At 38.1% G+C, this 26701-nt stretch overlaps 1 protein-coding gene across 1 annotated transcript; it reads left to right on the top strand.

Annotated features, from left to right (window-relative positions):
• The first annotated feature begins 3094 nt into the window (after nt 1-3094).
• LOC147874025 (uncharacterized) lies at nt 3095-26524 on the top strand. Its single transcript, XM_087347047.1, has 7 exons — nt 3095-3286; nt 18973-19242; nt 19536-21446; nt 22141-22378; nt 23171-23397; nt 23669-23790; nt 24090-26524. Exons 2-7 carry the CDS (start codon nt 18996-18998, stop codon nt 24324-24326), a joined length of 2982 nt encoding a protein of 993 aa, XP_087203173.1. The 5' UTR covers nt 3095-3286; nt 18973-18995; the 3' UTR covers nt 24327-26524.
• The last annotated feature ends 177 nt before the right edge of the window (nt 26525-26701 follow it).

Consider the following 26701-nt stretch of genomic DNA (forward strand, 5'->3'; position numbering starts at 1 on the left):
CCATAGAAAGAATTTGAACAAGCAGATACATGTCTTAAACCAGTACACGAATCCATATATTTGTTTTTATACCAAAACGGTTATACCGGGAAATAAAAACATACAAATAAAAAGTTATTTGGATATTTTCCATCGGCTAATAAAATAATAAAAGTGAACGACGTTTCGGAGACGGGGCTCTATCTCCGTCTTCAGGTACCTACTCTGTTGGGCCCAATAGATATGCCCGGAGATAGGGATTAGTTCTATCTATCTCCGAAACGTCGTTCAATTTTATTATTTTATTGGACGATGTAAAATATCCAAAGAACTTTTTATTCAAATAACTCATCATCGTCATGAACTTTTAGATTTGAAAACAAACATACAAAGATAAAATACATCAGGAAATTCAAAGTTGTCTCATACATGCAATTCTAATCAACCATATTTGTTTTTGTGTTTTTCTAATCTTTAGGTATGAAGGGTGTGAGTTTCATCACATTCTGGCTCATCCAAACGGCACTGTCTTCAGGAGACAATGATTTTCTGACAACGGAACATCACCACTTGGTGATGAATGTGATGAAAACAGTTGAGCAGAACTTTAGGCCTGGAGCTTCTGTCCACGTGTCTCTACCACGCAACGACCGGAACACTTTGAAGACACATCGAAATCTGATCAACAGTCCCCTGCGTGGTACCAGTTTAGACGTCGCAAACACTTTACTGGCAAAACTGAACGAAAAAGACCGCTGGATTTTTAGTGTTTCTTGTATCGATATCAATGATGAAAACGTGTTAAAACAGGAAGCATACTTAATTTTGTTTTCATTAGACCAAATTCTAAATGACGATATCAGTAACACAATGTATAGATTAACTGGTACTTCAATGTGGAATTCAAAAGCACAGTTTCTCCTCGTAATCATTGACCACATCAGTAGTTCATCTGAAAAGATAGCAGTGGATGTTCTCAAAGAATTATGGGAAGGGTTCAAAGTTTTTAACTCCGTCATCATGATGCCTACTGTAGATAAAAGTCTGCCACCCGAAGACACAGAGTACGTCCCCGTTATAGACATATATAGTTGGATACCAAGACAGTCACTGGAAATGTGCATGGAACTTAAAGACGTAATACTTGTGGATCGATGGTATTGGAAATTTAATAAGAATTTAAAGAACATAACCGACTTATATGCAAATAAACTACCTTTGGAGTTTGGAAGATGCCCACTGATAGTAGGAACAGCTTTACGAAATTATTTCTGGGTCACGAATGACATGAACGAAAGTATTTTGGAATATTACGAACCGGAAATCAATCTTCTGCATTTTGTGTTCAAGGAACTTAATTTGACCTTAATTTACGATACGCCAGAGCCCGTAAATTCAGACTACGTAAGAAGTATAACAAATGTAATGGTCAGGTTAGTAGGCGGGGGCATTGATCTGGCAATTGGAGAAATACCACTGATGTATAACATAACCAAACATGCTGATAACACCATTTCACACCAGAATTATCACGGTGTATGGTATGTTCCCTGTGAAAGGCGAGAATCACGTGTCACAACAATATCTAGAATATTCTCAGTAGAAGTATGGATAATGATAATCATGTTCATTTTGACAGCAAGTGTATTAATGGCATGTATAGGAAAGTATCTTAAATCGAACAAAGTTCATGAGTCCCATATATTTCTGGACGTAAAGACGTGTTTGGTTACGCTGTGGGCAGTCACAATGGGAGTTTCCGCATCAGAACTGCCTCGTACTTCTAACCTCAGGATATTTTTCCTAATATTTGTATGGTATTCTTTAGCTATCAGCACTGTCTTTCAGACGTATTTCACGAGTTTCCTCGTGGAACCCGGACTGACAGACCGAATAAGGGATTTTGACGGGCTACTGAAATCCGGTATAGAATTCGGATATGACCCAATTTTCGACGTTCTTGTAGAAAACTCCTCCGACAGCAGGTATGAGGAAGTACTGAAACGTCGAATTCTATGCAGAGATCGAGATTATTGCTTTGGACGCGTCTCTAAAGCAGATTTTGCTTACCTCGACGTTGAGGCAGTCAAAATGATATACAAAATTTCACACAAAAATGCTCTCATCTGCCATATTGACGAAGGAGTAATTAATATTGTTCTAACCATGTACATGAGGAAAGGAGATGTTTTGATTGAAAAAATAAACCACATCTTAAGTATTATAGGTCAGTCAGGGTTAAACATTAGAATACTCCGTGGTTTCTTTTATGATATCGTATTTGCTGGACGAAAAAATAAGTGGTTTAAAAAGACTGATAACGACTCACTTGTTCCACCGGATGAAGATGAAAGTCTGATACAGGAAGACTACGTTCCCCTGTCCCTCACACATTTATACATCGCATTCTATGTTGCTATTATAGGATACATTTTAAGTTTCATTGTTTTTCTGGGCGAAATTTTGGTCTATAAAATAAAGTTATCCTTCGGCGTGTAACAGACTGTACCAAATATTTATAGAACATGTGACTTCTAGCAAAAAAGTCAATACTTTACTCTAACTTACGTAAATGTACGTTTAGATATTGTTACGTTCACACGAACATATTATTTGATTATGTTGTGTGTACAAACATGTAATTAATCTTTACATGTGTTGAAAATTAAAAATACTTCAGTCAGTTAAAGTTCATCATTAACAGCTTTTACCATGGCAACGATTACAACAACCCATACATTCCATAAGGTCCAAAATCCATTTAAAACAAATGGTAACTAACCTAACCTAACCTAACCTCGCTTTCTCCTAGAATAATCGATAATCAGACATCTATCAACAACAGTGCAATTCAAGAGAGTACAAAAGCTTACACCTAGGATAAAATACAGGACATACCAAATAAAAGATTACATTACAAATAAATAAATATCGGTACAGCAAGAACTTTTACTGAAATTCACAGAGAGAAATTTAAAAAAAGCAACCAATTCTAGCCCGAAGGCGATATAAAAAGAAATAAAAATGTCCGTCACGTGGCCTCGTATAACAATCGATGTGCGTGATTCTGTTCCAGCCCAAGAGATGACTCCACTGCTCCTGTGTCATATCGATCTCCCGTCGGCTGTTCCATGTTGCAGACTATTTAAGAGGCGTGTCTATGTCTGCCGGTCACACTAAACTCCGATTGCAGAGTTTAACAGTTCGACGATATCATTGAATCCTAACCAAATCACTTCGAGTTGTCTCTACTGCGATAAAAATCAACATAATCGACTTCAACCGTGAACTGTCCATGTCATAAAGGGTGAGTTCAGTACTTTCATGTAGACTCATTTTTAATTTAGTCTAAACCTGAAGTTAATACAAATTACATTTATATGCATAAAAAGGGTAACGTTACAATGTCTGGGAAAATGTTTTAATTAAATATAGTAAAAAAGATATGTTTGTTGATGACAAAAATCTAATTTACTAACCAATCTCATTATTAACACAACGTTTTCATTTTAATATTTTCCGTCAAATCACAATTTTAATAAGATAATAAAATATAAAATATTTAAAATATCATTTCACGTTCCGCATCGAATGAAATGATATTTTAAATATTTTATTATCTTATTAAAATTGTGATTTGACGGAAAATATTAAAATATTAACCTAATTCACAATATGACGCAAATATACTACCTTACAACGTTTTCAGTTCAAATGTTTATTAGTTCCGTCTTTACATAACATAAATATTCTTTCTTGATGTAACACTGCATGTTTCGAGCTGTTTAACCCATCTTCAGGTGCTCCTTTTTAATTTCATACAACAAAGCTTAATGTCCCGTTTGCATTAGTAGTCATTAAATGATTTAATAATAAATTTTATCTCTCACTCTATGTGAGGTTACTTATCAACTTTCTATACATTTTGTACTTGTTAAGACACTAGGGGCTTCACCCCTACTCGCTTCGCATTTCCGGAAGAATCCCACCATTTCCTTCCCCTCAAACAGAATTTTGTCAATTTTCTCTGTTCAACGTATTTGACTTTACTACGCTAAACCAAAAATGACCATGTTTTAATATGTTACTAAAAGGCTCGAAAATATATCATATACTTACGCAATTTTCTTATGGAAGATAATTTATTACGTGAGTAAAATTCAGAAAAAAATCAATAACCATTTCTGGTGTATTTGTATAATTTATATATAACATGACTATTGTAGACTCTAGGTTACGGATTTCTTTACAAATCTAAATATCGAATCTAACATATTTTATAAAAATTACAATCTAAAAATTATATAAATAAAAATAAAATTAGTTATTAAGAATCTTTTTTTCTGTTATACGAATTATATAATCTTTAGTGACATAATAACCTAACACAAACTTTGAAAAAGATGTTATGTGGACAGGTTTAAAACAGCAAAAGGGGACATAATCTTAATTAGCAGCCCACATATTTGTGTGTGTTTTAACGAGCTGCGTTGCCATGGAGCTCATCGCCAGTCGTTAAAGTGGCTTGTCAAAACCGCAGAGTTCGTTAATGAGCATTCATGTACTTCATAACGCAACAGAAAGACCAGACAATTGTTCACCGGACGTCACATATCTCGCGGCCACAACCCACTGCAAATATGAACCTAATTTGTCGCCTGGTGAGACTGAGGTAAACCACAAAAGATCTTAGGACAGCCGACGTCAGATTTTAAAGAAAATCGGAATATATCGAAATATTTTATAACATTTCATGAAAATACGTTCAGGTTACAAATGTATTTTCGCAAATTTTCGATCGTGAACGAAAACCACGCGGTTGCTAAGCTGTCCTGATAACTGATTCAGACACTACGTGAAAACCAATCAGACCACGTCAGTGTCAGACATTTAATGGGGCTGTATTTTACTTCAGCGGAATAAAGCTACTACCCTTTAATTAAATTAATTATAACAATGAAATGCCTATAGCAATTAATTCTATTCACTGTTATATTCCAGAGCATAGCGACAAGGCATTGATTAAACATGTCGCCCTTCATTTCGGTGACAGAAAATGTCATTCTGATGGTTCGCACAAATGACTCGCAGATACGATCTATACAATGCCTAAGAGAAAATCCATTGTATTCTTAACCATTTAAACTTCATTGTTAACTATTTGTCCCACCTGTTTTAACACACAATAAACCTTCATTCTGCATTACGTGTTTCGTACGATTCTCAATATAAACAGTGATTATTTACTTAAACAGCGTTAACCAGTTGATCTTTGTAATGGTGAAGAGTTGTGTTTTCTTTGCAGTACGGACTGAATTCTTGGTTTTTATTTAGATAATCTATTATTTCCTTAAACAGCGTTAACCAGTTGATTTTTGTAATGGTGAAGAGTTGTGTTTTCTTTGCGGTACGGACTGAATTCTTGGTTTTTATTTAGATAAGCGATTATTTCCTTAAACAGCGTTAACCAGTTGATCTTTGTAATGGTGAAGAGTTGTGTTTTCTTCGCGGTACGGACTGAATTCGTAAGTATTATTCGATATCACCCATTAGACTAACATTACTGATACAATTATTATTGATTGTATAGGCACGTAGCATGTGTTGCTGGTAGGATACAGTAGCCGAATTTGGTAAATTTCTACCAGGCTACACGGTGCAACATCCCAGAAGATAAAGCCAACACGCGAACCTTAAATCTGCTTCTTACGTCATTCTTACCCTTAGCGTTCAGAGGCTGAAGTATAACCTTGACCTTCGGGGATAAACCACGTCGAATGCCGGAGGGTTTCAAATGTTTCGACAAACATTGCAGTTTCCATCTCAAAGGAGAATGTCTTTGAGGGGGTAGGCTAGGAATCCCTTACCTAGATCTGGCAGTGGTTTACCGAGAAAAGAAATCAAGACAGAGAGAGGTCAGAGAAGAAGCCTCTTTTCTCTCTCTCTCTATTCGAGCGAGTTTCCTCCGCCTGACATCAATGCAGCCGGTCCTTTGGCAGCAACCGTGTGATCGATCTGTGATATTCCTCAGCTCGGCTGCTCTTTTCAGCGGAGAGGACCAGTAATCGTCTTTAATCAATAAAGTTTTATTTTCGTAAATGCACAGCACGCTAACGCATTTGGCTTCCCTTTTAAAAAAAATAAAGGTATTTATAAGGTGTGTCACAAACCATACTGAATTTTAACATGCATTTGAAAAGTTTAATATTCTCTTAAATCCTTTATGAATATAATTTTGTTCTGTTACTGTAATTCGCAAATATTTCTATTAATATCACTTTCCGGTAAGGACACACGAACACGCGCTTGGCTTTACAGATATGCTTAACTAGAACTTACTTATTAATACTAAGTCACCATTATACTTTAAACTACGTTTTCAAAGTGATCACTTTCCACGTATTTTTTAAAATTAAGATACTCTGAAGCCTTGTTTCCAAACGTCCAAACTATTGATAGACCGTCTTATGTAAATCTTTCGTGGTTAGCAAGAACTGCGTCACTAAAATTGATCTACAGTGAGGACAACCCAACTCCCAAAATATACCTCAGACAATGGATAATGTGCAACACAAACATCTTAGTTGAAAAGACTGAAGGAGACCATTCGGAAGACCTAGACGTAGATGGGAGTTAATGTTAAAATGGATCTTAAGATAATATGTACGAGGAGGACTAGGATTAATGATGCTCAGAGCGGGAAATAATGGCGAACTGTTGTGAACACAGTAATGAAACTCTTCGTTCCTTAAAAGCAGAATAATTTCTTGACTATCTGAACGCATCATCCTCTCAAGAAGGGATCTGCTACGTGGAGTCAGCGCAGAGTTATAACCCACAACCAAACGGCTTGATTTCCACATGAATGATAGAAATGTGTGTTCAGACTGGTCCGAGACTATTACTAGCCGGAGACTATAAGACATTCTAGCTTGAAGTGCATTAGAAGTGTTTCCAGAATCAAATATGCATGAACCTCTTGGCTGGATTGATGTTTGCCATTCCTTCAAGGATCCACAGGAAATGAAACTAGACTACGAAGCACAGAAGCCATTAAAGAACACAGACCGACCAACCATCTGACACGAGCGTTGCCAGAACGTTTTATTACAATTGCAGCACAAATCTAATTCTGACGAAAATGTTTCAACAAAGATTCGCTACATTACCTTGGTACTTCAAGCGGACAAACAGAGCTATAATCGAGTAACAAAGCATGTCACAAACAGACCGTTCCGAATATGTTAACTGCACTGACGTAGTTAAGCACAGTCGTCCCCCCCCCCCCCAAAACGTACAACAGACAGGATAATTATCCAACCGTCTATCCGTCCGTCCCACCCTGTTTCTTCCTAACGGTGCGTCGTTAAAAAGCGGTAACTACGAGGTAAGGCGTCTAGCGCCGAGGTTAAGAATGCGTGGAGCAATACCTCCACTCCTTCATATGTCTTCACAGCGTGGTGCTTAAGTAAGCACTATGAACAAGTTTACACTTACAATAAATACATTTTTTTTTAATAAACTTTAGATGATCGGCATTTATGTCTGTGAAAAGTAATGTAGCAAATCTGTTTTTGCCTATAAACTGCGTATTCTAGCGTCTACAGATTGTATTCACACGGAATCAACGTTTTGATGTAATTAAAGAGATTATTTGTTCCGCCAGTAGTAATTTTAGCAACATAGATCAAGTAATTAACGCTGTTTAAGGAAATAATAGCTTTTCTAAATAAAAACCAAGAATTCAGTCCGTACCGCGAAGAAAACACAACTCTTCACCATTACGAAGATCAAATGGTTGACGCTGTTTAAGAAAATAATCGCTGTTTATAATGAGACACGCACTGCGTACATAATATTTAAACAGAGAGTCCGTACCGCGAAGAAAACACAACTCTTCACCATTAAAAAGATCAAATGTTTAACGCTGTTCAAGGAAATAATCGCTGTTTATTCTGAGAATCATACAAAATTCACAGGTATAAAATGAAAAATTACTGATTTCTGAAGCATGTGGTATATATGGTTACCAGTGGTCTAACATATTTGTCGGCGAGCAGTGTTTTCCGCTTTGCTAATGAAATTAATCGATAAAGTCTGAAGTCCAAATTCTTTTATAGTTAGTACTACGTAATCCAATTGTCGCTTAAGCTGCTTAAGTGTAAGCGCCTGTCTGCTGCCTGATTAGCCTACCCGCCCAAAGGATGTGTCGGAGAAGTTTCCTACCGATCACGGCGGCCGCGTATTGGGTCACACCATGTGGTAGTAATGGATCGACCTAGCACGAGGCAGCTTAATGCAAAATGCTGAGAGGGAATGCCAATACCTAATGCATTCTTGTTATTCCACACAGCTTGTTACTTTAAATGTAAGTAAAGTCGACAGAGTGAACCGAAGTAAGATTACTGAAACTTGACGGTGCATAATGTTTTCCAAACTAGAATTTAACCCTCTCGACTTTGAAGGACCTGTGCGTAACTTCGCTTCGGGGAAAAAAAGACCGCGTAGAATACCGGAAATTTTCCAATGCTTCGGCAAACGTCTCAGCCACCATCTTCAGGACGGCATTCGAGATTACGCAACAGTGTAGAGTTCAGCACGTGTTTCGGTTCGAATTTTTGGTACGAAGAACGGATATTCTGAGATTTTGTTATTTTGGTAGTCAGCTAGCCACTAATTCAGAGATCCATCGTCAACGTGTTATTCATCATTCATAAACAACCATCAGTTACATTGCAATGGGAATCCACTACATAAAAGGTGGTACGTGATATAACCTAAAAGAAATGTGGCGATCAGGAATTTAAGAAATTAACACCAAGGAAATCTTTCTCTAGAAGCTAACATTTCGCTCAATTAGTGAAAAACTACACCTTTTATGGAATCAGTAGGCTAATTGACATGTTCACAACAATCCGCCAACGGACGCTTGCTAAGCCAGACGAATCCAATCCACATCCTTGAAACCATATTTTCCCAAGATCCATCTTAATATTATCCATCCATCTAAGCCTCGGTCTACCATGTTTTCTATTTCCTCCAAACTTTCCAACCAAACTTTAGTACTCATTTTCATCTCTCCATGCAAGCTACATGCTCTGTCCATCACAACATCCTTGATTTGATCTTCATAATAATATTTATTAAAGGGTAAAAATTATGGAAATCATTATTATGCACTTTTTTCTATCCTCTTGTAACTTCAGCCGTCTTAGGTTTAAAAATCCTCGTAAGCACTGCGTTCTCAAACACCCTCGTTTGTGTCCTTTCCTTGTTTAGAGACTAAGTTTCACACCCATGTGGGAAAAAACAGCTTTGTATGCTTTAATCTCCACGATTTTAGATATCACACGGAGATTCTGAACTGCGTGGTAGCAAGCCAGTTTATGGAGAGATGTTAAGAAAATTTATGACGACAGGAACATTCAGACTGTCGCTGTGAACAATATTGACCTCACTGTGTTTCTGTGTGTTACATGAGAGTCCTGCAATTTCCCCTGTGGAAACCATGTCAGACACTTGTCGCCTCCCCCCAACCCCCCCGGGAGGGGGGGGGGGGTGGCGGCGAAAATTGTTGTGATGACAGACGCAGGATTGTACACTGAACAGGCTTATGTAAGAATTGGAAGATGTGTTCCAATGAAATACGCAAATTTTTAAAAGCGTTTGTTAGTCTTCACGTTCAGATATTACCTTGTAAACCATAGTTTGCGATATCACACTAAATTTAAAAACGAAATAATTTATCCTCATATTCCGTTAATATCAAGCGCATGAATACATTAAAGTACACATTTAAGATACTAATGATATAAACCCCTGAATATTTATTATCACAAACCGATCTTGAAAGCCATTTTTTAATAAATACGAATTTGATTTAAGCTCTATGTAAAGTCTCAGTCAGTATAGTGACTAGCTACGGGCTGGACGACCGGGGTTCGATCCCCGACGGGGGGCAGAGGATTTTTTTCCTCTAGCCTCTGCGTCCAGATCGGCTCTGGGGCCCACCCAGCCTCCTCTACAATGGGTACCGGGGTCCTTTCCCGGGGGTAAAGCCGGCCGGGGCGTGATGCTGACCACTCACCCCCATCTAGTGCCGAGGTCAAGGAAGAGAGGAGCTATACCTCCACTCCCCCCAAACGCCTACATGGCGTATAGTGGGACAAACTTTTTTTTTTCTATGTAAAGTAGGGATTATAATGAATCGATACGAACAAAAAAAAATCATCTAAAATATTTTAGCGAAGACCTCTAATAATAAATTTAATCTAAATATATTTTGTAATTTTGGAGACGAAATATGTAGGAGGACAAACGGGCAGATACAACCTCCCCATTTTGAGTTCATATGATTAACTTTGCGTAGATATGTCTAATAAAAAATAAATGTAATGTTTTAGATCATTCAGTAATTTACATGAACTTTATGTCTGATTTCCTTGTCTACATGAAGAGCGCAAGGGATTTGTATTTTAACGCCGGATTTACTGTGTTCTACATTATGGTTGCCACGTGCAGAGCGCAACAGCAAATATAAACAGGCTGTAACAGCACCTTCAACAAAAGACCACTCTAAAGCACAGCGCAAAGTATTATGTCAGGATTCCACACACTGATTCAGAGAACCTTAGCCCTTCGTGTTATCACAGTAAACTGCACACATAAAACAATATGGTTTCCGTTGATACAATAAAAGTTAAACTAAAATACACTACACTTAAGTCTACGTTCTCAATTTTAGTTGCAAGTGTAAAATAGGAGTCAGATTTTATACGCGACACAACAGTATTTTTGGACATTTATTAGGAGTAAATTCTCTGAGACTCATAATTTTTATTCGCTTAGCGAAAATCGTCATATCGACTTTCAAACAGCAGTAAAATATTTTTAATGACTAATAAGGACCTTAATCAAATAGAACCTGCCTACAATGAATGCACTACAAATAAACACAATACAAAGTAATAAATAATAAATCAGTAGCTCAGACCATCTAGCACCAAATGATAGGATAACAAATGTTTAATGAATTGGCAAGGCTGTTGAATGTAGCGGTCCTGATGTAATTTAAGACACTTTACCAGAATTTGTGTGGAGGTGCTGAGGAAAACCACGAAAGAATGATAGGATAGACTGTCTCCGGGCCGTGATTTGAACCAAGGATTTTGCAAATACGATCCAAGGGTGCTAACCACTCGGTTTAGACGTTAAGAAGAATCATTTAAACTATTGGGAAACCACAGAAACGACCTCTCGATATATCTAAAAGATAATTTTTTTTTTCAATTTTATTCATTAAAAAAGATTGTATTGATGCTGAAAAAGAGGAAATATTTATACCACCCGCGGAGATTCTGCGCACACTCGTGGTTTACGTTTCGTTCGCACAAAATGAAGTCCTAGAAGTGAACTTATTAGGCTAACTTAGTTCCGGACATCGAGTGAAGTTTCAAGGAGAGACAAGCGACTTGGCAAGTGTTGGGAGCCACGATAATTAAATTTTGCAAGCAGCTAACACTCCCTGGCGTTAGCAGACAACGGATAACTTCTCTAAGAAAAAGACCTGAAGTTCTCCGGTCTCATAAATACCAGTTTCTATCAGACACAAATTCCTGTTGGTTCACGTTGTCATGGAGACAAAAATAAACGCGTTTTTAAATATCACAGTAGCTAAAACTTGCACAGTCAAGCACACTGAATATAACTCTTTCAATTTAACTAGGTGTCTGGTATTACATAACTCAAAATTTCACAGCAGTTTAAAGAAAAAATACGGTCATCTGAACCAGTAGTGAGCAAATCCAATTTACTTTGCATTAAAACAGTATAAGGAATTAGGTACAGGGTGGGCCCAGTTACTGCAATTTCATTTTGACAAACCAAAACCGTTCCCTTGCCTTATTTCGATTACAATCCAAGTAACTTCCTCTTGAAACGGATACTTAAATTTATCTATGTTCTTCAGGCCAATAAAACAGCCAAGACCTTCCATTATGTATTGATCAAATCGATAAATGTCACAGACGAAAGGCATGAAACGAAAATGCACATGTTCTGCTACCCACAATCTTTACGGCAGAAATATAAAAAATTACAAAAAAGACGTCTCATTTTAATATTATCTTACATTAATATTTTTTTTATATATCCCGTCTTAATTTCGTATATAACTGTAAAGATAAAACTGACTCAATAATTTCTTTCAAATTCCTTGACAAAGATAAGGAAATTCCCTCTTTGCTATTCCTATAAGAAAATTCTCTATTAGGGGAGACCGGGGTAAACATAACATTGTCTTTCAGATACTAATAATATTTCGTCAATCCCAATGGCCAGGAAACTTTAAAATTCCTAACCATGTAAACCGATCGTAGAATTCCTAGCAGAGTGTGGTCTATATTTGATTCATGAACCTTAAGAGGTGGGGAGCAAACAGTCAGGGTCATAAAAGATTGAACACATTTTGACGAGCTCTTCAGCTGTTACTACGTTTAACAGGAACCTGCCATTACAGAAGTTGATTTTTTACGCCGAGGAATAGGCAGGGTGGGCGAACAACCACCAGGGCATCCGTTACCATAGCAAAACTAGCGCAAGACTGAGCCCTATTGATCGACATTCTGGTGGCTCATCCCCACACAAACCCACCAGCAGTACTACCAACCTTAACACAATAAAAGTGTTTACATTACAACAAAAATAGATCTGATTACGTTTGGGCTGGTGGCGTCCGTGATCTTGCAAATTCTTTATTCTGAGACAGAAACACGGTTCGTCTTACGATAATTAAGTATTAGAATCTTTGAAGATTTATATAAAATCCCTTGCCAGTCACATATTTACAATTATATAATATTTACTTATTACGATCAAAAGTACTCTAAGGGACATGGATCTCCCAAATTCATGCTCTTTTATTTCAGATACGTCATTAGCCTTATTAATAACGTATTGAACATACCAGTTCAAATCAAATCTCAGTGGATAAATCAAATTCCGTAGACAAAAATTACCTTAAATTTTATTTCGATATTTATAAACAACGAAATATTTTTCATATAATAGTCACAGAGCATAAGTAGGCCTATATTTTATTTCAAGGTACGAATTTGTGTTGGATCATCAGGATTTTGATAAAATTCCATTTGAGCTTTATTTAAAGTAACGTTTATTAAACAGATTTTAACAAATATGAAATTTGGCTGCTAGATGATGATGGACGGTCACAACAGACAGCACCAGTATATATGTAAAATACGTACAATTTTATCAGATTTCATATCGAGTTCATTGCATATAAATAAAATGGAATATTGCTAAAGAACGCAGGAGAAATAAAAGGTGACCGGGTCTCTTTCTGTCACATCATGGCTTAGTAATGCGTGTGTGCGATAGATCGAACGCTGGGATATCAGGCCTCGAATCGATATGATCCCTATGAGTCTGTGCCCAACCACAATGACACACACGTTCTTTAACTGCGTGTTATGTGACAGATATCGTATTTCATGAACTCGCGACCTATACGCGATAGGTCAGCCAGAGGCAAGACCTCCTCCCTCATGACCTATCAGAGCTGTGATGAACATGGAACTACACTCAGCACCAGTTCACGTCAATTGCGTCTCCGTTAATGAAAAAAAGGGTTTTCATTCTCACAAGACACGAGATAAATTAAAAATGACTGCTGCTTTTATATATCGAGAGGTGTCGGAAATGCGATATTACAAATCACAGGCAACTTAAAATTAATTACGTCATGGCACGAATATGGAAGATTTTAAATTCTTCAGCAGCAAAATAAAATCACGATGATGTCATGACTTCGCTCTGAGTTAGATAATATAGACACAAATTTTTTTATTTTTAAAAAAAGTAACTAGTGGAGTTTGCGAAGTGGATACAGCTGGCTCAGATATAGTCAAATTGCGGAAATATGCGATGAACGTGTTGAACATTCAGGTTCCTTGGTAACGAGAAATTCCCTGAATAGTTTATGCCCTCCCCAAAGTTTTTTTTTACTACGGAGTTTCTGCATGAACGTTCTAAGGCCTTTCAATTAAGATTAATTTTTGTCGGTATTCTATAAAATGGACTATTAATTTATATAAATATTTATATACATGTACAGATTACATTCATGGAAATGACTTAAAGAAATTTTGTGACTTTAACATTAATAACTTCAATGTTATCATCAAGAGTCCTTCTATGATGTACTATTTGGCTCTGGAAGTAGACTTTTCAAGACGTAAAATGTATGGATTTGTACACAATATAAAGTTCATGCACGAGAAATTAATAAATTCACTTAAGATTAAATTTTATATGGATGAAGTCTCACTGTAGAAGAATACAGAAAAAGTTTCCTGGCTATTTTGCGACATTCGTGTCTGTGATTTGAATCCTTCATACGTTACCACTCAATAAAGTTGATGTGCAGATTCTGACGAATTAATTTAAAACAGGTGACATTTCAATTAAATCTTCTGCGCCTCTGACTACACGAAACAGTTACCTTCTCACTGCCCTGGTACTCAGAATGTTATTACCGCACTAGCTTTATTAAATAACCATCAATTCATGAAAAAAAAAACGCAATTGACATTTTAATCAACACACAACCATTAATTTACATAAAGCCTGTACCAATTTCATAACCAACTGCTGTAATTAACTTTACGAAAAAATTAGTTCATTGTTCATTAGCAACGTAATCAGAAGCTACCTGCCACGGTGGTCTAGCGGTTAGAACGCTGGCCTTGTAATCCTGGGGGTCTCGGGTTCGATTCCCGGCGGTGCCCGAATTTATAACTTGTGTTGGGCAAGGCCGTGGTCTAGGCAACACGGAGTTTTCCTCCGTGGCATCCCAACAATTACTCCATTCACACACAGAAGAAGGCAATGGCAAACCACTTCTGGATCATCTGCCAAGAACGTATATGAACAGGTCCCAGTCCGAGAAAAGGATGGAAGTATCCTGTTCATATGGACCTGTCGTCAGACAGAACACTAAATAATAATAATAATAATAATAATAATAATAATAAAATACATAACTCCATTAATCAGATTCCCATTTGCTCATTTGTTGTTTATTTAACGGCGATCTCTGTATCAGTCTATCGAATTATAGGATTAACAATAAATAATTAACTGGAAATTACATGGAAAGAATTAGCCATAGTCCAATTTGAGGCACTATCCCAGAATCTTGTCGGGAGGGGCTGAATAAAACCACGAAAGCACTGTTAGGATGGCCGATCTCAGGGCCGAGGTATGAACCAGAGACATCCTGAATACGAAGGAGGAGTGCAATGCCTGCAGTTGATTAGCTAATCAAGAAATTACCAGCGTTTTACAAAACAAAAATATTCATTACTGTATTGTGAGACGGATTAATACAGTCAAACCCCCAACACCTTATTCCTGAAATCTATGACTAGATCTTCCAGTAAGGTTTCTTCATATCAAGTTTACACCTTCTCAGGGCTTAAGATGGAGGCAGTATGTTCCTCCGAAACGTCGGTATGTACTTTCAAAGCCGTGAGAACCTCAAATATCACACTGGACAGCTTTATGAATAGTCTGCAAAGGCCACGTTATATAGATTCTTCGATACGTAACACAGCGAGATGATAGATTTTTTTTTGTAATAATAAATATACCGATAATATTATATTTATACAATTCGATCTGAATTTCATACTGAGCCAACTGTTTGTAATAGCATCAAACACGACAGCGTGGAAAGCGTTTTAAAAATAATCCTAATTATAAACAAACACTAACAGAATAACAGAACGTCCTATTATTTGAGACTGGTATCTTTCCTTGCAACATAAAAAATAACAAAACGGACAGAGCATGGCGAAAAGATATTTTTATACATGTGGGGAAACACGCGTAGATATAATGGAACGCAACACACAGAGACTGGAGACCACTATTGTTCGAATGACAACGATCCACAGAGCTGGAATAAATCAAGCTGACAGAGCAGAAAATCGGGGTATTGAGGTTCAGATGAGGACGCTATTAATCCATCCACTAAAACATTAAAGCTCTAGTGCGAGATCCCTCTTTTGTATAAAGCAGGCACTCTCAAATTATTCTACCCCATTAATTCCGTATACGAACCACGCGCAGTAATACAGAAGAACATATTCCTGGCTGTCAACGGCATTTTCAAACGTTACCCTCGATGAACAAACTTTTTTAAGTGTCAAATGCGAATGAGAATTTGTCTCTGTACCATCGACAATAATTACGATACACAGGCATATGTCCATTCACACTTAAACATACAGACGTGTGAAAACAATACGAATTAATTCTGTAAGTGAAAGGATGACGCAGCTCCACGCAATCTTAACTTCGTCATTTGGATACGAGTTGTTACCTACACGTTCCGGTCGCTTTATCCCCAAGGAAATTATGGTGGCAAAGGAAAAATCCTTCACTTTCGGAAATCAAACCCCGTTCGTCTAGACCAGTGGTATTCAACCTGGGGTACGCGAAGACATCTTAGGGGGTACGTGAAATTGTAAAAATATATATATTATTTTATGATAAACACTGAATAATCAGTAATGTAATTTATTTAATTTATTTTAGATGTAGATTATATACTATGTATAACTTGAATTATACACCAACAACTTTGGGGGTACAAAGTTAAAGAGAAATTATATCTGGGGGTACTCGAAGACGTCTTAGGGGGTACGTGAAATTTAAAAAAAAAATTATTTTATGATAAACACTGAATAATCAGTAATGTAATTTATTTAATTTATTTTAGATGTAGATTATATACTATGTATAACTTGAATTATACACCAACAACTTTGGGGGTACAAAGTTGAAGAGAAATTATATCTGGGGGTACGCGAACAAAAAAAGTTGAATACCACTGGTCTAGACCATAGCCCAGTAGTTTCCTGACGGAGTTACTGGGTTCGTGATATAAGAATATGCAGCAGCACTAACGATTATTAAAGGGGGAGGAAACGGTAATTAGACGTCCCTCAGAGCATTATAACACCATGCAAATACGGTTCATTAACATGCGTGCCTCTATTTAACGAAGTTCCAAGCTGACGTCTTGCCATGAAGACAAACACAGGAGATACCATCAAATACCGCCTTTCAATTCTTGAACAAGATCCACATTAAAATTAATTAATATTAAGAATTCATGAACCCTGCTTGAAACTGTGTTGTTATAAAACTTTCGAACACTTTTCTTTGACGCGAAAATATCAGATGTCGCTTATAATCCTCGCAAGGACTACGGGTACATCGGAGTCGTGTATTATAAGGTGTGTGGGCAATTCCAGACGTAAGATTCATTAATAAAAGGGTACGCTGACTAACCCACACGCGGCTGTATTATTGAGCATTCCGGTGACGACCGGGCATTCCTCGGCGAACAAGTCCACCGGCAGATATTATTAAGTGCAGCAGCCAAGCACGTAACATTATTTACAAGTCGCAGGTCTAAGTCTTGGCTGAAGGGAACACTGTGCTGTGTCCTTATAATTATAAGCTTCGTCGATAAACTTTACACACACATGAAAAGTTTATAATTATTTCTGGTATCCAATCAACAAGATTAGTTTATAATTCGAGCCCGAAATGTTTTTAAAACTCCAAACTCAATTCGTCTTCCAAAGGAAAATATGTTGTCGTCGATGTAATGAAAAATTAAACACCACAAAACCATATCTTCATCCCTGAAGATGGAGACAGCATGTTTATAATTATTTTTGGTATCCAATCAACAAGATTAGTTTATAATTCGAGCCCGAAATGTTTTTAAAACTCCAAACTCAATTCGTCTTCCAAAGGAAAATATGTTGTCGTCGATGTAATGAAAAATTAAACATCACAAAACCATATCTTCATCCCTGAAGATGGAGACAGCATGTTTATAATTATTTTTGGTATCCAATCAACAAGATTAGTCTATAATTCGAGCCCGAAATGTTTTTAAAACTCCAAACTCAATTCGTCTTCCAAGGGAAAATATGTTGTCGTCGATGTAATGAAAAATTAAACATCACAAAACCATATCTTCATCCCTGAAGATGGAGACAGCATGTTTATAATTATTTTTGGTATCCAATCAACAAGATTAGTTTATAATTCGAGCCCGAAATGTTTTTAAAACTCCAAACTCAATTCGTCTTCCAAAGGAAAATATGTTGTCGTCGATGTAATGAAAAATTAAACATCACAAAACCATATCTTCATCCCTGAAGATGGAGACAGTATGTTTCTTCGGAAAAGTTGACATCTACCAACGCATCTACAAGGTTCCGAAACCCACAACAAAATCATTATTAATCTACCTTTTGTCCGAAACGAAAACGAATTGAGAATTGAAGCCCGAAACTTATGACCGATGGTCCACCACTGATCTTATATGAAATCATAGAATCCGAGTCCCCGCGGGCATCAGATATGTCGAGCTACTGAGCGACCTGCGATAAACATGACAGAAAATAACATTTTCCCATCAAGTTATAGTTACTAAGTTAACATCAAGTATCTGGTGTTTACATCTTGATTAAACTGCTATAAGCAAAATAATCCCGTGGTGTGGAGTTTAATTGCATTCTCATTGCCGATGTAATTGGATTAGACACGAATTACCAGCTCTAAAGTGATCGAGGGATCTCCATTAAAACGTTCACAAACAGGAGTTTTGTAGAATTTGAGGTTTTCACGGCGGTGAGACTGAAGATGATTGTCTTCTGGGTTGTTTCGCCGTGTAGTCTGGTAGAAGTTTACGACGTTTCGAAGGTCCTTGCTGCCTCCATCATCAGGGCGATGAGTAAGCTGTGAGAGTGGAAAGAGTTCCTTCACATTTAGAGATGGATTCACACTTGTCAGGTTCGTGTTCGTGCTCTGTCTCGTGTGACTGTGTACGGTTTCACGGGCCTCAGCCGAAACGGCGACTAAGTACAAATGCACTTTCCTTTCCAGATACAGACTCCCGAGTTCTGACGATGCAGTCCTGGGTGACGCTACTTTGGTGCATCTTAATTGCCCTCTCGCTGACCAAGGGCCACGACGACCAACCGAATGACAGCCTGAGGACTGCCATCGACGCTTTATCACGTCGCCAGCGGGATCTGGCGGCCTCAGGCCCCAACTACTACGTCGGCGGAGGACTTGCCCAGTACCGTTATTCCGACAGAGATGTGGTACCTCGGGACGATTTGGCCTTCCTGGGAACCCCTCGGGACTTCGCAGGTGAACTATAGCACGTAATACCAGAGAAAAGACTTGGAACGGTGTGCATTTGTCATTTGAGCGAATTTTGGGTTAAATTCCTAATGGAAGTATTTGTTCGCCACGTTGTCTCAACACACTGTATAAATTATTTGTAAAAATGGTATTTTGGAGTTGTCTATCGAAACTGGGTTTTCTTCCATCGGCAGGAAGGAAAGGGAACGGTAAAATCCCTAGGTCCTGGGACTCCTGTTTGCCTCACACGTCCACGTGTTTATTATCAAAGTTATTAATTTAATCACTTTGATTTTCAGGCGATGGACAACCTGAGAACATCGGCTATGGTTACCAGAAGACCATCGCCAGTTCTCCTGGGGTGTACCCGCCACAGGCGCCACTTCGGGGCGAACAACCTCACTCTGTTACTAATAAGGAGCTGAAGAATTTTCTCCTAGGTTACCTAGACGACGAGGTGAGAGGCGGGCCAGAAGATGGAGACGATGTTGAGGACGACGACGAAGGGTACTACCGCCACGGAGGGAGAATCCCACCAAAGCGTTCTCCATTCCGCGAGAGGACTGGAAAACAGCGAACAATTAGGAAAAGAGATGATGAACTTCGAGATTTTGTACCCACTGCTTTTCGCGAACGGGTCCATGACCGACTTGTCGACGATGCTGAAGAGAGGAAAGTAAGGATTCTGACAGACGAACTTGCGAGAAAGATGGAGGAAGAAGAAGAAGACAACGAGGAAGAGAGAAGGGAGAGGGAAAGAGGAAGAATGGATGCCGGGAATACTGAAGAGGAATACCTTAATATTCTGCGATCGGTTTGGAATAAGTACCGCAAGAACAACCCATACATGAATGACATTGAGGATATTTCAGAAGGAGACATCGGCGAGATCATGGACTACCTGGAAGACAATGGCGTATATGATGAAGGAATCAAGGAAGAGGCAAGAAAGAGGCAGTATGATGGAGGGTACGATTTCTTGACTCATGACGTTGCTATGGGGGGCTGGGGGGTAGGAGGACACCAGTTTAGGAAGCGCTGGAACCAGAGGCTTGACGGCGATGAGAATCAAAAGGGTAACTTCCTGTACTCATTGAAATTCGTGTCACCAGCTGCTAACCCTGAAGCAATTGAGTCGCTGAAGGACGAGGAAGGACTTGATCTGCCTGACGAACGGGATGAGGACATCCTAAGAATATCCCCTGGTCCTAACAGAAAGGAACACGATACCTGGTTCCCAGTTTTTGAGCGAGACGAAGCACCAGAAGGGATTTTGGTTAATCCCAACGAAGAAGATTACCAGAGATTGGTTATGGCGAAACAGAATGATCACAGCCCCGGACCGTCACGAAAGCGATTTGCGTCTTTAGCACAACCGAATTACGGCGTCAGAGAGATTTTTCCCGCGCCTCAAGTATTCCCGACGCCAGGAAAGAAGTACTTTTACGACACAGCCGTACTGAAGAAGAGGTTTCCCGTCACGAAACGTAGCTCCGGCTTCTACACGAGTCCGCCATTACTGCATCACAAGAGCTTTGCCTTCGTGGACAACTCCGAGACACGCAGGAAGAAGGACGTCGTCACTACCGACCCGAAAGTCGCGTGTGAACTTAACCAGATATTCTCGTCTCCCACAGTCAGCGACCTCTTGCATTCTGAAACACATCTCAAAGAGACAGCGCATGGCAATGAGAGTTCTGAAAAGGGTGTGATTGACACTGAGCACGTGGCCACAACACACCCCCCAGTAGCATCCAACAGCACCGCGTCTTCTAAGGTCAGAGAGGAAGGAAACATCACAAACCACGACGACCCTCGGCACGAGTCTGGTTCGGCGAAGAATACGACGGCGGAACAACCTGTCACAGCGAGTCGAACCGAAGCCACTCTGGATATCAAGAAAAAGTCCATCAACTGGTCAGACTACTTCGGTATTGATCGGCGTCGGAAGAAAACTGGGCCTGTAGGAAGCGGTAACCATTCTGGAACATCAAACGACCATCCTATTGACGACGAATGGCTGTTCAACCAATATTATAAAGCGTATGCCATGTCAACGAACCCAAACAAGAAACGCGCTTCGATGCAATCCCATGAGCACATGCACAGCAAGAAGGCTGCCCTGTGGCAACCCTTCGACACTCGAGTTTTTGACCCCAGAAATGCCCAGCACGAGGCGTCGAAGAAGGACAGTCGGTCAGAGAGTACAGGTAACAAACAGTGAGCACTCTAATTTTGTCCCGTCTTAAATTGCGTTTAATTAAACATTAGCATACGAAGATTTGATATACACAAACTAAACTTCCATCTAATAGTTAAAATTAACATATCACCATAACACTGATAATGCCTGTCTCCAGGTAATTATCACAAGTAGATTATGTGCAATGATGAACCTACTACATGTTATTTATGAACCCGTACTGGTTGTGTTGGGCAAGGCCGTGGTCTAGGCAACACGGAGTTTTCCTCCGTGGCATCCCAACAATTACTCCATTCACACACAGAAGAAGGCTATGGCAAACCACTTCTGGATCATCTGCCAAGAACGTATATGAACAGGTCCCAGTCCGAGAAAAGGATGGAAGGATCCTGTCCATATGGACCTGTCGTCAGACAGAACACTAAATAATAATAATAAATAATAAACTGACGTTAATACTACACATTACACTAGAAGGGATACCATTTTAATAGATCCACAGTTACTGATACTAGACGTCTATAAAATGCCCCAGTTTTATTCTACATTTTTAATGAATTCTTGTTCAGCTATAATTGATATTGAACTATAAAGAAATATCAAAATATATTTACCACATTCTCTCAAACTTTCGCCAGATGTCCTGTCGAATTAACTGGATTATGTTTTACATGAATAACGTTCGTCATATTTCATTTCAGATCAAAGCGAAAAGACTCGAATTGATAATATGGACGGCAAACTGCGCAACTTCGAGGACATGATTGTGAACGAGGCACTTAAGTACACCGGAGCTCACGAAGGCATTACGGACGCCAAGGAAATTCAAGACGTGAAAGACAAAGTGATGGCCAACCTTGCTACTGCATACAGTTTAGAGAAAATGCGACAAGCCTTGAGGGATTTCAAGTCGAGCCTACTGGCCCAGAAGATGTCCCGGTATATCATTATATTGCAAAATATCACCAAAAAATTTGTGTACATTTTTAACTTAACAAAATTTCCAAATTTACAATTGTAATACAAGGCTTTCAAAATGTCCAACCGCTACACATTCATCATGGAGATAGAAACTGCGATGTTTCCCGAAACGTTGAAAAATATTCAACATTTGGCATAGCTCATCCCGGAAAAATGAAGTTTCAATTGAACTACAGACATGGAAATCTATGGACAAAAAAACTTTATTCAATTTTCAGTAGGTTCATATTTGAACAGCCTTCTTCTGTACCATCCAGTTCAATACAAATCTCTTATTTATGCCTTTGTTGTTCACATGGCCTCTTTCCAGAAAGTTTATGACCTAATATTCTTGTTAGACTATTTCTTACGGTGTTAAAACTTGGTGAAAAGTAAAAATTATTAACCTCCTCTTTTGCGTTTAGCATCTCGGGTTATTTGCACTAATCTAAAACATAAAACGTGCTCACTGGATGTTTGTTATTGCAAAAAGGATAAACTTTCCCATTACATAACTTTGTATCCATTCAGTTCTTAGTCCATATCTCTTACGGCCTGAAGCCCTTATTAACAATCTGACGGAAACCTTGAGTTTATGTTCATGTGTCAAAATGTGACACAAAAATTTGACATCCACACCGAAACACAAAGGGAAAAAAATAACATTTTTTTATAATTCAAAAATTTTCAGTGCTGGTAAATGTAACATTTAAGACACTTCTGATTTCAAAGTTGCATGAAACTGATTTTCACACGTCTGATGCTTTGCAGGTACAATCCTGAGAACACTCACGTAAGCAGCGGAGATGAGAAGAATAAAAGAGTGGCTGTGAAGAAGGACAAAGCAGAGGAGAAACATGACAAAGATGAGAAGAAGAGAGGTGACGGTCGTACTGAAGACTCAAATGAAGATGTGGGCGAGTTCCTACAAGGACCAGTTGTGGTCCAACCCTTTTCTGAAACTGACATGGACAGACATGTCTTATACAATGAAGGTGGTAAGAAACTTTCAATTAGTTCAATACTCGACACGTGATGATGTCAAAGAACGTTCACTATCAGAACACATCAACATGTCACATTTCCTAAATTTCAAGAGAAGATACCAACTGAGAAACCTAGAAAAAAATATTTGAAAAGAAATGTATAATTTCAAGAAACACCCTGTATATGAAATTGGTGTTCTTTGTTTGTTTGGAGTGGGAAAGAGGAGACCTTCCTTGTCTACAGTAATGTTTACTGACGTAAATATATGAATTTCTGCCACAGAGAAAGGATGCCCAGTACTAGAGGGGATTTTGAACACGTGCCAGAGCGCAGAAAACCTGGTTGGTGACCACGGTCAGCTGTTCCTTCCACTCTGCAGTCTACATCAGATCTGCTACTTGTGTGTAAGTGCCAGGCATTGTTTTACTGGAAAATTTTGTGAATTAAGAGTCTTATATTAAGACACGGCAACGAGAAGATTAAAAAGGTCACATTATCCCAGAAGACCTGGACACAATAGACACTACAGTAACTCCAAAATAAAATCGCATAACTGAAAACACTTTATAATACATTTTTATATTATAATGTAGTTCCAACATAATTGGATCAGGGTTCCATTTTATGATCCTCTAAAACCGCAATAGGAATTATTCCTCACTAGGTCGTAACGTCTTATTTTCCAAAACTGTTTCATCCTCAGGGCCCAGAATTAGGAGCTCCCTCTCCAGCCGCATGTGACATCATGTTCGTGACCGAGGCTGACCTGATGTGTCTCGGAAACACGGACTGTCAGCGCGTAGCTCAGAAGAGCATCGCTCTTCTGAGGAGAAGCCAACAACGCGAAGTGCAGGGACAATGCTGGAGGAGTCCTTGCATCGCAAACCACTTCCTTCACACTCCACTCCCCGTTCCCATTCCTGCTTATTCCTCACGATAAACATACAGCACTCCCTCAACTTAACCTCCATATTAATTGGCATGCGTTGTTATTGGTTTCATAATTTTCTTTTATGGCAAATAAAGTTGCAGGGTATCACGTATGTACACACGTGTGCGAGGTTCGAGTTTTCAGAATGAGTATGGGATATATTGTTAATACTGAAGAAAGCACAAATACAAAATAATCTACATGACAATATACTTGGTAATCTTTAGAATAAATTAATAAAATATTAGTATTTACCTACCAGATATTTAAAAATCCTTCTAGATGGCAAGTTTAAAAACTCTGTCACCCTACACCGTCTTCGCTAACCCAGGCAAACTTGACTCTCAATACGAAATTTTTGCTTTATAACGCAATGAAAAATGTTCTTGAAAGGACTGAATCCAATATACGTATATAATAAGCTTTAGACAGCTCAGAGATGCGTACGACGCTAAAATATTACTCAACATGTTATTAAGTTGTAAGAAACTGTAGGGGAAACGATTTAACAGCAACAACATTATAATTAGACTGTATCAGTGTTTTCAGTGAAAATTAGAACCTCCACTAACGCATAAATTCCTGTTCATCATTCAATGTCTATTTTAGAATTATTGTAAACAATTAATTTGTTATATCCAAGAATGAGTTTGAAAATATTATACTACGTCATTCTAGATGAGTACAAGATATTTTTCCCTAAACAAATACGAGCACGTTTAGAGGCTACATCAGTTCGTGTTAATAAGTCTATAGTCCCACATTCAGATTGCAAGTTCCCCCAATAAATGAAGTAAATTATTTAAATCTGTGTCATCAGTTATCACCCAATACTAATGATTAAACTAAAACTACTAGAATTATCATGATCATTAATAATGTGTTAGTAAATTATCTATAATTATGACGTGCTACACTTGAAATTTGAGGTTCTCTCAGTGAAAAATATGTCGGCGTATGTTACGAAGCTTTCGTGACGATTAAGAATTGTTCTCGGGCTACTAGCCATGTCAGGTGGTTGGTTTCCTGGGTTGTAACGCCATATAGACTTGTAGGTAAATACGAGTGTTTCAGAGGAACATACTGCCTGCATCTTTTGGGCTGAAATTATATTGTTAGGAAGTCAATTGTTTATGAAAGGTTAGAAGTGTGACCAGGATGGAGGGATTGTCAAACTAGAGCCAAGGGATGAGAACAGGACACCAGATAAAAAGGCTACATCAGGAGAGAGAAAGAGGTAAAGTCTCTGCTTTGAACTGTATTGGCATCAGATAAAAATGTTCAGACTTATCCTTGATTCCACTCTCCGTTTTGGTCCCTTAACCCTATATAAAGAATCCAGTCCATCTTCATGTCAACTCCAAGGATGAAGTTAACACTTCCCTTCAGAATGTTTGTATCTACCTTTAACTCCGCAAAGCATTACAGCCCACAAGAACACAAAACCTGAAATGTGGTACACCTGAGTAAATAACAACACCTCATTTAAATATAAACAGCTCTCAGTATAAGTAAGTTCTAAAGATAATACATTTGATAACTTAGAATACACGTACAACCTGAAGAATGCCACAAAACTGGCGAAACAAAAGAAAAATGGACTTCTACACTCTGCATATAGTACTGAGGGTCCAAATATATAGACTTCTGGTTCATATTCTGTTACAGATTCTATAAATTTGTTTTGTAGAACTTGGCTCACAATCATCACCAGAAATAAATGTCTGTAGTCCATTAAAATCGAGTATTAAAACAAATTCAAAAATGTTTCTTCTCATTGCAGAGATTCAGTTAAACACGCATTATTTGAAAGAGAAGATAATAAAAATTGAAGTCAAGATTCTGGCTTGAATGCGAAATGGCCAGTGGCAAGGCTTTGTACTCATCCCTAACATTCGATCAATATTCAATAAAGCCATAATTCTAAGCATTAAAGCATTTGGATTTATAATCTCATCGAGTGAGATAATAATTTGGGATCAATACATTACATAAATAATTATAAATAAGAATATTCCTGGAGAATGAAAATAAAAAAGAATTGCTCACATCTGACATCAAGCTTCACTTAAAGCATTTGGCACTTTAAATTGAACAAGTTTTTCCTTATTGGTACCAAGTTGAAGTAATCAATGTACAAAGCAAAATATGTAAATGACCGTAGAGAATGTATGACATTACAATAAAATTAATATAATTTTATTTTATGAAGACTAAAGGGATTTCTTATATAACCCATTACTTGAATTCTGTTCCTAGTTCAAAAATGATTAAATTAAATAAACAGCATGAAAATATATTTCTTTTGTGTCATGCGTGATTATAAGGAAAGTTAAACTGCATTAAAAAAAATTTACCTACAGACTTTAACGGCAAGTTTTTGT

Source organism: Zootermopsis nevadensis, unplaced genomic scaffold (assembly GCF_977971745.1).
Source record: "Zootermopsis nevadensis isolate Lab colony 2312 unplaced genomic scaffold, Znev_1.0 Znev_ptg000011l, whole genome shotgun sequence".
NCBI lineage: Eukaryota > Metazoa > Arthropoda > Insecta > Blattodea > Termopsidae > Zootermopsis > Zootermopsis nevadensis.